Raw genomic sequence first — 13865 nt, 5'->3', positions numbered from 1 at the left:
CTCCTAAAACTGTAAGTTATGCCTTTTCTGCAGTCTCTCTTATTGCAAGGCTTTAAGAAAAAAAAAAAAGTGACACAAATGAGTGATTTTGCCACCTGCATTTGAACAACAGACTTACAATCTCTCTCATGCAATCAAACTATGCAGGCAGAAGTCTTAGAGCAGCAGCGCTTGACCCACAAGACTCATGGACCTGGCGGGTAGGCAAAATGTGCAGTGATAAAGAGTGCGTCTTTCTTAAAGGTGATCTGCATGGGCAAAAAGAGGGGAGGTGCATTTTTGTTGCTTTATTATGTATAAATAAAGTAGGATTGGGGCAGAGGGTCTAAGGTTATCAATTTATAATTCATGGCAAGAGAAAACTGATAAAGAATTTAAACGGCTTGTGTTCTACCCCTTGCCCCACCTTGCATCTGTCTTGGCTGTTGAGACTGCTCTTCGAGGCAGGGACAGTTGAGCACTGGATTTGTATAATGCCTCGCACAATGCTCCTGTCTCTCCCCCTTCATGTCCCCACTCTTAGTTGGGCCTTAGGCACTACTGTAATAAATAATAATAATGAAATAATGAAGCCTGAGTAAATGGGGCACTGCTAAACAAGCTGAACTGTGAAATGTGGTCCTTGAGCTAGGTAGGCCTTTAAAAGACAGCAAGTAATTGTTGTTAATGGATCATCTTAGGGCATGAGTACACTTGCAGATGTAGCGCGCTGGAAGTTAAACCAGCCTTCGGACTTGGCTACACTTGCGAGTTAGAGCGCATTAAACCAGTTCCGGGCACCCTAGCTCACTACCCGTCCACACTGGCAAGGCATGTAGCGCACTCTGACTCCACGGCTAGAACACTCCTGATACTCCACCTTGGTGAGAAGATTAACGCTTGGTGCGCCTTGGCTGAAATGCCAGGCGTCAGTGTGAACAAGGTGTTGCATTACTGAGCTCTGATCAGCCTCCGGAAAGTCTCATAATCCCCTTAAGTCAAGCGGCAACTCTTCTCATTGTTTTGGAATCGCTGCAGGAATGTGGATATGCCCTTTGAAAGCTCCGTTTCTGACAGCCGGCATGCTTATCTGCTCCGAGACAAAGCAACCATTACTGTGGAATGCTGCGTGAGACAGAGAGAGAGAGAGAGAACGAACAAACGAACCAGGGAGGAGTGGGGGTCTGCTGCTTTCTAAACTTACAAGACAGCATACTGACATGCTCTCAGCCCCTCCAAACCCACTCTGCCCCCCACACACATACACACAACACACTCCCTGTCACACTCCACCCCCCCCCCCATTTGAAAAGCATGTTGCAGCCACTTGCATGCTGGGACAGCTACCACAGTGCACTGCTTTCTGTGGCCTATACAAGAGATGCTAATGTGGCCACGCCAGTTCGCTTGTAGCTGTTAGTGTGGACAGACTGCAGCACTTTCCCTACTGCACTCTATGCAGGCTGGTTTAACTCAAAGCGCTCTACATCTGCAAGCGTTGCCATGCCCTTCGGAGACCACAACAGGGAAAACGCTGCCCTGTGTTTACACTGTCAGCTGCAAACGCACTGGCGTGGCCACATTAGCAGCTCTTGCGGCACTGTGGAGTCAGAGCGCTTTATGTCCCTTGCCAGTGTGGACGCATAAGGAGTTAGAATGCCCGGGGCTGCTTTAATGCGCTCTAACTTGCAAGTATAGCCAAGCCCTTATTCTCAGTTGCTCACCTCCTGTGGAATGCATCTGTTCCCCAACTTGGTCTATATTTACAACTGGGGTGGGGCCATAGCAAGGCAAGGTAGAGAAGATAATAAGCAGCATAACACAGCAGCAGCACAATGTCAGAGATAGCACTTGCTTTCTAGAACATGTAAGGTTTTTTCTTTTCTATAACTAAGCTAAGAGAAGCCAGCTTGGCTGGGCTTTTCCAAAGAATCCAGATGAGATGTTATTTTTTTATGCTGCTCTGATTTTTCTCTTATTTTAATAAATATTGTTTTAAGGGAGCTACTGTTGCATGGATGTTTCCCACAGTCTACCTGAAAGGCTCTCTCTTCACTAAGAAAAAAAGGTATGTTTTAAACACAAATTAGCTGGTAAAAGTAAACTCTAGGCTGATTGAAGTAACACTCCCATAGGGTTCACCCGAACCCAGTAACAAATGTTAAAACTACAGCTTGCCTAAACCAGGATTTTAGCACATTAACATGTCAGACACACACCTCTTTTCCCCCATATAGACATAACCTAAAAGAATAAAGTTCTTCAACCTCCCAGAAGGGGTACAAAAGGCAAAAGGTGTGTCTAGAGCCTGATGCCCACTTAGTTTCAGTTTAACAGGCATGGACAGAGATTTTCCCTCCCAAAGAGGTGTGTTGGATTGGGGGAGAAGGGGTGTGGGTGCATCTTAGGGTAGAAGCCAAAATGACATATGGAGGAGGCATGATTTGGCAGAGGTGCAAATGACAGTCTCAAAAAACCCACTTTAAAGTACATAGAAAGATGCAGATTTAAAGAAAACCAAAAAACCTCAGGCCTTTCCCATACACAACAACGCTGCAATAAACAAATCAAGAGCACAACCTTGACAAAAGATCAGGTGGTTACTCAGTAAAGCATTTAAACCACTTGATTCTGTTACTTCTAGTTAACTTTCCTCGCCCTCATGGTTTGTAATCAAAGTTTTCAGCTGACTGAACATGGAGGCAGGTGTCATTGTGAATAGGTTTAGGAAGAGCACACTACAGGGTATGTTAACAGGAGTTCTCAAACTTCACTGCACCGCGACCCCTTTCTGAGAACAAAAGTGACTACATAACCCCAGGAGGGGAGACCGAAGCCCGAGCTCACCCAAGACCCATCGCCCTGGGCAGGGGGGCCAAAGCCAAAACCCAAGCCCTGTCACCCAGGGCTGAAGCCCTTAAGTTTTGGCCCAGGCAGTGCGGCGCGAGCTTTGGCTTTGGCCCCGGGCCCCAGCAAGTCTAACGCCAGCCCTGGCGACCCCATTACAATGGGGTTCCGACCCACAGTTTGAGAACTGCTAGTCTACATTGCAACTGGGAGCGAGCTTCCCACCCAGGATCCACAGACTTGTAGTGATGAGGCTCAGACTAGTGCACTAAAAATAGCTGTGTTGCTTTGATTTATGCCTGAGAACCTGAGCCACAATGTCTACATAGCTATTTTTTGCATGCTAGCACAAGCCCCACCACCACAAGTCTGTTCACCACAGTTGGGAGGCTTGCTCCCAGAGACAGTGTAGACATTCTGTAGGGGTTTGTCTTCACTGCAACCGTTATCTTGTTACTCTACTTGAGCTAGTCTAGCTCTAGTGAAAGCAACCATACTGCAAAACACTCAAAACAAAAACAAAAGCTGCCCAGAGCAATCGGATAAGTAGCACAGAGTGATTTGATTAATAGCTGATAAATTGTAATTACAGCTGCTGCATCCCCACAGCATTACTAAGGCCATGTCTACACTACCACTTATGTCAGCAAAACTTAGGTCACTCAGGAGGGTGAAAAAACACACCCGAGTGAGTTTCGCTGGCATAAGTGGTAGTGTGCACAGTGCTATGTTGGCGGAAGAGCTTCTTCTGCCGACATAGCTATTGCCGCTCATTGGGGGTGGTTTAATTATGTTGAAGGGAAAAGCTCTCTCCCATCGGCATAGAGTGGCCAGACGAGAGAACTTACAATGGCACAGCTGCTTTGGTACAGCTGTGCCATTGTAAGCTCTCTAGTGTAAATATAGCCTAAACTTGAGCATCAGAAAGCACACAGGCTTCAACCTATACCGCTCCCTCGACCAGCCAGCTAGCTTGAGCTTAAAGGATCACTTAGCTCAAGCTAGAGAGCTGTTTGTGTGGATGGGAGTTGGGTTAGCTCAAGTTGGGTTATAACCTGAGTTTTACCTCTAACAATGTAACAAAAACAAGCCCTAAGAGTAAGGGTAGTTATGGAACTGAAACTTTAGGCAATGGCTTAAGAACGCTTTAAGATATTTTCTTTTTAATTCACTGTCTGTTAGCTGAGTGGTCATTTCAGAGTTTTTACACCAAGCATAATGCATTCAGACATTTATTTTTTGACGTGTCCAATAACTTCATAAGTGCTAGGAAGAACAATGTATTATATCTTCTGAGAGAATTTTGAGTTCATACCATTACATAAAACCCTATTCTCTTTCTCCAGAAAAATGCTCCTTCTCTAAAAAGCAGAGATTAAAGAGGATGTGGTGGACTTGTTACTTTCTACATAACCCCATCAATTTGCATTTCTTTTCCATTGATACAAGTTTGGGAAATCAGTCTAAAAAGGTTAAGATAAATGATGACTCATAATTATGACTTGCAGTTTGCCTATTTGCTAAAGAACAAAATCTGAACAATGAGGAAATAGTTCATTTGTAAAGTTATTTACTGTAATAAAAGCACTGTACTTTTATTCAAGTAATGTCATACAGTTGTGGGTCATAGAGAATTTCCCCGTAAGAGCTACCAGGACTGCAACAGTCAAGTGACAGGAAGTGTTAATCAGGTACTTCAGTTAACCCTTATAATGCTGGCTTTTTCAAGACTGGTATCCAAATTAATTCTTCAGAGCAGTTGTTCCCAAACTTGTTCAGCTGCTTGTACAGGGAAAGCCCCTGGCGAGCTGGGCCAGTTTGTTTACCTGCCGCGTCCGCAGGTTCGGCAGATCGCGGCTCCCAGTGGCCACGGTTCGCTGCTCCAGGCTAATGGGAGCTGCTGGAAGCGGTGCGAGCCGAGGGGCTTTCCCTGCACAAGCGGCGGAACAAGTTTGGGAACCACTGCTTCAGAGGATATACCTATGGGTCCTTAAACTGAAGTTAGAATAATAGCTACCAAATTATCTCCTTTAGTTAATAACCATACTTTAAGGAAGGTAACACACTGTATTTGAAAGCTTCCTACATTATCTAACAATAGACTGGGTAAATTATTTATTTGGAACAAATGGTTAACTCACTTCATTGACCATTCATGATATTCCACAAGCAAAAAAGAGGCCGATTTCCTCAGATTCATTTACTCAAAAACTTGCTTTTCTGACTCCTTCCCCCTTTTTTGAAAATAATCTTTCTGGACTGATTACAAAGAGGTCCACGAGAGCATTAGTCAATCTTTGCTCTTCAAAATGCATTAGTTGTATTTGGCCAGTGAAAGTAAGATTTGTTCTCTGACTGCAAGAGTGTGCAACTACTTCCAGCATGAATACTTTACACCTGTGAATTTAAAGCTTGTCAGTGAAGTAGGTGCTCAGACATTATAGTGCTGGAGGCCACAAATACCTTTTTGAGATAAGGTACAATAAGAAACCTCAAGAATACTCAGAGATATACCAGAAAGCACTGAATCTCTGGCGCCAGGTAAGGTTCCAAGAGATGAGATATGAGGATAGCAGCCAGTTCTGGAAACACTCCCAGGCCTGCTCAACTATCGGAAAATATAAGTGGCCTGAAAAAGTCATCAGGCTAGAACTAGGGGAAAAAGAAAAAAAGAAATCTGTCACAAAGTAGATGGAATAAAAGGGGTGAAGGAAAAAGATCTGAGAGTTTTTGTAACACACTTAGTACTGTGACGTCTGAGCCACCTTGAAAGAACTTACACTTTTGGGAACGTACCTGTACTTCACTGATTTTTATCACTAGTTAGACCATTTTTTAAACTATTTTTAAAATACTGTCAATAGACTAATAGGATGTCCTAACTAGAAAATATTGCACCCCCCAAGGTAACATCTCTCAGACGCCGAACAAATTAGTCCATAATATTTATGTTAGTAACCTATTTTAATCCTATTGAAGGCTAAAGAATCAGTCACTCTTTATTAATGTTTTGTATTCTAGATTTCGCTCCAAACTGAAATACAGTTAAGAGCTACAATATGAACTCCTAAAGTAACATAATTTGTTGGGAATCTGACACATACCCCTAACTATAGTATTAACAGGTGCTGCTGTTTTAAGACAAATTGCTTTTTATTAATCTTTCTTCTGAGAAGCTATCAGGCTTTAGGATGATCTGTAGGAGTCCAAGGAACATCTGATGAGACCAGCACCTGTTGAGATCAAATTTCTGCCGAAAGCCCTAACTGATTTAACATCATGAAATTTCAACTCAACATCTAGAGATGCAGATTTTTTTTTTTTTAATTTTGAATTTCTTTCTTGGCTCTTTAACATCTATGCCATAAAGTTCTTCCTGAATAATGGAACTTTAGTACATGAATGTTTATTCACATTCAACAAAACAAAAACGTCCAGCTCAAAAGGGATATGAAGGATCTAGGCCAAGCTGTTGCTAAAATATCCAATGCAAGAAAGGTATCTTTCTTAAAGCCTTGAAGGAGTGAAATAAAGTTCAAATCTCCTATTCCCAGAAAAATAAGGGAAAAGCTACCTTTACAGTAGGTAAGTACACTCTGAAGATATGATTGGAAGTGGGAATACCTAGACTAATTGTGCAGTTTAACAAGAGACTTCAGAAACAACCATGATCTGCATCTGAACAGCAGAAAATAAGGTGACAATCTGCATAACCTCAAATATCTAAACCTGAAATATTCAATTTACAATACACTACAATAAATTTTGACTTTTTATAAGCCAGTATAAAGGCAAATGAGAGGAGATTTCAAAACCAGAAGCATGATGCACTACAAAATAATCCACAGTTAAGAGTTCCATAAGAATATATATATATAAAGTCATAAGTACTTTGTTTTACCAAAGATAGTTTTGTGCTAAATATTATTCTGTTGTATAGAAGCATTCATAACATCCTCTGCACCCTCACATTTTTTATGACTGAGCAAGCCTCTTTTCAAGTCCTTCATCCTTTTCACTGGATCTAGACGTTGATATCTATCAGCCTCTTCTAGAGTCGGAATGAAACTGAGGCTTGGAGGGTGATGATGTTGGGTTGGGTAAGGAGCTGGAGGAATCTGTGGAAGTTATGTCCTCCCTAACAATTAAGGGAATTTGTCCACCGTTTGTTAACAAGATTCACAATTTAGTGAATTATAGGTTGGGTGGTTAAATCCATGGCTGCTTCTAGATATACAAGATGTAGTAGTTAAGAGTCCATTTTTCTATCCTCATCTAGCCAAAAATTTGCAGTCTTTTTTTTTAAACAATAATTTACGTATGCATGTATATACGTACAAATACATACATATTTACAGATACGGATAGGAAACTATATTCCAGCTTTGTAACAGCACAAAGAAACACTAAATGTTTCGGGCAGGAAATAAAGAATGCTGTAAATTGATATTGCAGGGAAAATCTACATATTTGAGAAATATTAAAGTAAAGTTCATTTGTTTAGGACACAGATTTAAAATAATTCTATTCAACAGCATCTTGTCTCTAATGGCTACAAGTGAATAAGACCTGCTGTATTTCTTATCCAGCTGAGAGCATTTCCTGCAGCGTATGATACGCAGCACTCTGGCCTACTCTCTGAAGTGTCCCATTCAAACACTGACCTCAATCACCACCTGCAGTTTCATGGCTTTAATATCACTTCAGTTAGTATTTCCTGCTTTTAAAGCAATATATTTAAAATACCTGGTCTGTTTTAAAGGAGGACATAAAGTCTAGCTATAAGGAGTAAATTAATCCAGAGAGGGTTTTGTTTGGTTGGTTTGGTTTTATTTTTGCTGTAAGTAATCAACTTGTACTTTTTGCTTGTGAGTTTTAAGATGGAGACACACTTATTTTCATATTAGACAGTTTCTCTGTTCTCATTGCAGAGGAACTCAAAGCACTACAGGTTTACTTCTTATCTTAGCATTAGCCAGTGGAGCAACAGGAAGCTCAATTGGTCTATTCCTGGAAAACAGCACTTCTCCCAAAAAAGAAATGAAATGTTTCTAGATATCACACTTTCACATTCCATTGTTGTGAAGAATTCTAAAGCAAGTATTCACTCTACTACTCATTTGCTTGCAAACTCCATAGTTTGAGGTGCAGGAGATCAACTAAAGGAGAGGTCAATTCAGAAGTCTATATTCAGGGCTCGTCTATACTTACAGCTAAATCAGAACTGCTGTAATGGAAGACAAGCTAAGTTGATGGGACAGCGCTGTCCTGTCAACGTCTGTACTCCACCTCCGTGAGAGGCGGAAGGTAAGTTAGCTGAAGAGCATCTCCTGTCAACACACTGTGGTACAGGCACTGATGTAAATTGACCTAAGTTATGTCGACTTCAGTTACACAACTTACATAACGAAGTAGCGTAACTTAGGCTGACTTACAGCTTTAGTGTAGACCAGCCCTCAGTCTCACTCTTAACAAGTATAGGTAAAAATTGCGAACACATAAAATTAGTATAACTGAAAGGTAACAGTCTATTTTCAGTAAGTTTATTTTGTTTACTGTGTCTTTCACTGTTTTCTCTGTTTGTTAGTCTTTCACACAGCACCCAGTAGATGTCAAACAAAATACACAACCCCCCTTAGTTTGTCAACTTTTTTGGGGGCAGAGACTACTTTTATTGCATGCTTGCACAGCGTCTAGCAAAGTGGGGCCCTGATCCTTGGTCACATGGGGGTACCAATGCACTATAAATACTTTTAGAGACAGGAAAATGTTACTTAAAAAAAAGCAAAAATTGGCAAGACAACTTCAGGCAAATGTAAAAAGCCAACCCTTTTTTACTCAATTTTTTTTAATAATTAGATTTTAACGTGATGCTTATCCTGAACTTCATTGATAATTTATAAAATATTCTCGCTGTTCAAACATTACATTCTTACTGTAATTATTTTTGTTTTCATCTGTTAAGAAGATGCTCATTAGTTGTCTGCCAGAACACTAAATGTCAGGTTACTCTTTATTTGTAAGTTTCGATCATACAATTTTATTATGCTATAATATTAGGTTAGAGCTCACTGCTGAATTCTCTTTCTGAATTTAAGTGGGGATGCGCTTCAAAGACTGCATACTGATAAATTAAAGCAGTTGATTTAAAAAGTGCACATATTAGACTGTGTTTGACAGTTGCTTAATAAAAAACCCTGTTGATTTAATAAATGCAAACTGAATTACCTTCAGAAAGGATCTCTTCTCTCCCTTGCCCTATCTGATTTTAGTTTTCTATATTACAAAACAATGTTCAAAAGAATTCCATATCATATTAATATATATATATATTCTTATGTAAACATATGAAGTGTGTATTTGATCATTTACAATCATGTCTATTAATGTGTTTGTGCACAAATATGAAATTTAAGAAATTAAATCACGGGACACCTGTTGTATGTTTTCAGGACTCTCCTCAGTTCTTGCCAAGATGTAGAAGTCAAATCTTTAAGGGTATCACAGAATAACATTTAAAATATATGAACTTAGAATTGGGACAATTAGGCTAAATATAGTTTCTCAACTATTAGTATGTACTACTTAATTTTTCAATTGACTTACAAATATTAAAACTTATAGTTAAAAACTCGCACCTATTTTATCAAATACTAAACACATTAAGCTTTAGTAAATAGAAGGTAGCTCTATTTAGCATAAGGTCAAAGTCCTCCCCTCCTCCCCAAACCCACACATTCTTCTCTGGGAATTGCTTCACCCATGACAGAAATGGGACTGCTATTCTTATACCATCCACATCAGCACAGTATTTGAGCATCATCTCCCAGGTATGTATCTAGAAGAATTTCTAAAGCACCTAAGTGGAACATGGCAACCATTAAACAGTAACACCATACATGTTTTTAACAGAAACTGGAGAATACAGGTATTAAACTAGGATTTCTTCTACAGTTTAAATAGGCAATTAAATGAGGTTCATGTTGCTCATCTAGCTTTCAATGGACAGAAGTCACCACTATACACCCTACCAAATTAGCCCATTACTACAAGATTGGTGGGGAACTGTGTTGGAGTAGTAAATTAATAGCTGGTCATATGGAGGCCAGTTAACAAGAATTTTTGACAAGAAAAGCTTTTATACCCAGGCTGTGCTCGCTCTTCCCAGTTTCACTCTGAAATTCACTGACACTTAATAAAAAGTAGCGCAAACTAGCAATACTTACGAAATTGCAACGTTGCTTCCATCTATAATGATGTGTTTTAAATATGCTCTCCCAGGTTCATTTTTCAACTCCAGATTGTACGGCTTTTTCAGAGAATCCATAAACCTTTGAACCCCAGTAACTGAGGCATCTGTATGATGACTGTATGGTCCCACTGTCCTCCTCTCTTGATTTGGCGCATGCAGTTGGGACGGAAACACAGAAGTTGGAAGAGGACGTTCAGTAGGTTTTGGGATATCAACAGACGGTTGGTGGAGGAGTCTAAACTGTGAAGGATTGCAATGTCCTAGTCTCTCCACATGAACAGGTTCATTATTTTGTGTATTCGAGGGCCCTGCAGATTTTTGCTGAACTACAGTTTCAGTCTGAACTGATGCATGCTCTTGGTCTGAGCTCCCTCTTGCTACAAAGTCAACATCTTTTAGTGCTCCATATTTCTTTAATTCTTGTGCAGTGTTAAAAGACAGTATGAGACCATCAGTTTCTACATCATTTGTCCTGGAACTGTGACTCTGATCAGAAGAATTCAAATGTACTTGTTTACAATGCTCTGTTGACTTTTTAGTGGAAGGAAGAGCAGTTTTATTTTTATAGTCTGTCACATGCATTTTGTCTTCTGCCCGGAGCTGTGCACGTGGTGAATTCGATCTTTTTTGTTTTACATTTTTTGTCTCCTTTAAAGTCTGACTGGGTTTAAGTTGATTTTTACTGATAGAACCTCTATCTTTCAGAGTCGGTGAAAGATCTGCATTACGACCTGAATGCACACTTACGGTTCGAGATATCTGCGCTGACTGTTCCTTTTCCTTCTGAAGCTTTGTACTTTCCTTTTCTATTGCTTCCAGGAGCATTAATGGTTCCATTGATTGTCCCAGTTCACTAATAACTTTCTCTACAATTTTTTGGGAATATCCCATGGTCCTGAAAAAGTTTACAAGAATCTTGTATTCCATTTCCTCACTAATTTCATCACAGTCTGTAATAGAGAAGCGTGGATCATCCGACTCACTGCAGCTATCAGAAATCAGATCAATAACTGCACCCCTATCTGGATCTTTACTGCATGGTGTAGGCCTGACCTCCTGATCACTTTCTAATGAAAACTGTTTCTTAGGAAGCCTTTCCTCAGCATCAGAACACCTCCTTTTACATGACTGTCTCTCTTTGGAAACGGATGCCTCAAGTGGAGTCACACCATTTATAGGAACAAAACACCTTCCTGGTGCATTGGAAAACACCGTGTCCATTTGTTTTGTAAGCTCCGTTACAGGGGTTCCAGCTTGTTTTCTTGCTTCCTCCCCAATTGTTTTTCCATCTCCACTCATTACAGTTAGTTTTGGGGTTTTGTCCTGTGAAAACTCTGGTGTGCTTTCAGAATCTGCAGTAAGATCTATAATATTGCCATCTGTTTCACAACAATCACTTTGTGTAAGATTCAGAAGTTCTCTTTTAAGCGAGCTAGGCAAGATCAACAAGTCCATTGTATATTTATCTGCATGTGCTTCCACAAATTGTTTAAACTGCTTTTTTATGTTTGATTCCTTGTCACTTAACAAGCCTTCATTGTTTTCAAAGAGCATCACAAACTGCTGAATATGACTTCTAGCCATCACAACAGCCTCTGCACCACCCTTAATACTAAGTAATCCTATTTCCTGCACTGTTATATCAGCACAGGTATCCTGAATAAGACAGTTAAGAAACAGGCTCTGTGCTCCAACAAAAATGCAGTGCATGTCCTTTGGATAATGTTCCTTTTCTTCTAGTTCAGGTTCACAGAGTCCCTTAATATACTCCTATAAAGGGGTGGGGGCAGGGGGGAGGAGGAGAGAAGAGAGAGAGAGCATAATGAACAACTTTTTACAAATCAGAAGTGTCTATACAATGTCAATTTTTGTTTAGGCCAATGATAAGCCACTATAACAGACAGTGAAGCCAGTTTATTATGATGTATGAAGTTATTAAGTAGAGGAAGATATCCAAGATAAGTGTAAACATTGCATTTCAAATGTCTGTTATTGGTTTCCCAGGAGACTATAGTTCCCAAACTGTGGGGTGTGCCCCTAGGAGGAATGTTCGGTGGGGGGGGGGGTGACATAGAGGGGCCCAGGCCAGCCCTGGCCATGGCTCCATCCTCAGCCCCACTCCTGGACCCAGACCAACCCCTCAGCAGCCCTGCTCCCAGCCCTGGCATCTGTGACATGCAGTCCTGCAAGGTGGTCTGATATAACTAATATGTCCCAGTGTCAGCTATAAAGATATTCTGCAGAAAATTGATGCTGAAATGATGCATGTTTTTACCGGAGGGGTGAGGTTTAGCCTACAAATTTATCTCTGTTTAAAAGATTACCGTGTTCCAACACCAAAATTGAAGAAAATTAACAATTGATTTAAAAATATTGTAATAGGTATAACTAGAAATATTAGGAATTTGTTACAGTTATATTTAATCCTAGCACTGGTTAATTATTCACTCAAGATCAGTATTTAAACATCAGAATGCATACATCAAGCTACAAAAACATTTTTAACATAAAGCTAGTTTCAGTACCAATCCTAATAAAGGTAGTTATTTCCTTTAAGAAACCAACCAAATACACCCCATCCTGGTATCCAGATGCCAACAATTATAGATTCTTCCATTACCTGCATAAAGTATTCATTATATTATTTTAAACTGCAACTCCATTAGTCAGTCACGTATTTAAAACGGGTAGTTATACTCAAAGAAAGCCATACACACACAAAAAATCATCCACACTTTTTATAATTCAGTTTTAAAGAATAAGATTCTAAAAGGACAGATTCTGGTAGGAAATGGAAGAGTGATTGAATGACAGAATTCCAGAATCAAATAATTTCTATATCTAAACAGGGAAAACAAGAAAAGTTTTTCCAAGTATGTTTGTTCCTTTACAGACATGTTTCTGTTGTCATCACAATATAGGTGGCACAACTAGTAACACTATAGATAGGCAAACACTTTCCAAAGCTTTGTTTTCAGTTGCTTTTAACTTTGCCAAACTAATAATTTGGGCTGAAGTTTTCCATACCAGCTGTCTGTCTCTAGATTAATTTTTTTTGGAAAGTTTCAGCTAACGTAGTTCAGCCATCTCTGAGAATGAGGTTAGGGAAAATTATATTTTGGCTATTTAAAAAAAAATCCTATAATTATTTCACTGAGATGATCTAGTGCCTCCATATTTTGGAGTAGGGACTTGAAATTTGGAGGGAGGATTGTTCTGATATCAGGGATGTAATTTTCATGAAAATTCACCCAAATCTGGCCAAGCTATACATTTCAAAAACACACAAAAAAAACAACAACCCAAAACCCGGTTTGCACATGCTCAGTAGAAACCTGTTAGAACTGGCAGCTAAGTTCTCTGAAGTCCATGTGCACTGAGCAGGCTTCATCCTCAGTTCCTATATACAGACCTGAAAAGATTTGTGCTTGTCCTACACAGCAACTGAATACTCCATTCCAGGGCTGTAGGGGCAGAGCAGGATTTTCCCTGTAAATACTCCTCCCCTATGCCAGGGGCTATTGCTATGGCAGACAATGGAACCAAGAGCAATCAGAACATCTCTCAATGCTCTCACTCAGACAGCAAGGTGAAGGAGGAGAGCAGCTTGATTTGAATACAGAGGGATTGAAGAATGGGGGGGGGGGGTAGGGGGGATGGGATGGAGAAAAAAAAAGAGACAGGAGAAGGTGGGGGGGGGTGGGGGGGATGGGATGGAGAAAAAAAAAAGAGACAGGAGAAGGTATCAGGATGAAGACCAGGGAGAGGAAAAAGGGAAACAGTTAAG

General features: G+C 40.2%; 1 protein-coding gene across 1 annotated transcript in view; it reads right to left on the bottom strand.

Annotated features, from left to right (window-relative positions):
* N4BP1 (NEDD4 binding protein 1) overlaps nucleotides 1-13865 on the bottom strand; it is a 36774-nt gene that overhangs the window by 12979 nt on the left and 9930 nt on the right. The window contains exon 2 of the mRNA XM_084644721.1: nucleotides 10053-11848. Coding sequence (XP_084500847.1) covers nucleotides 10053-11848 — 1796 coding nt within the window. The remainder of the gene's footprint in view (nucleotides 1-10052; nucleotides 11849-13865) is intronic.

This window comes from Lepidochelys olivacea (assembly GCF_965140295.1).
Source record: "Lepidochelys olivacea isolate rLepOli2 genome assembly, chromosome: 12".
In the NCBI taxonomy this organism is placed as follows: Eukaryota; Metazoa; Chordata; order Testudines; family Cheloniidae; genus Lepidochelys; species Lepidochelys olivacea.
This window is presented reverse-complemented; position numbering and strand designations above follow the sequence as displayed.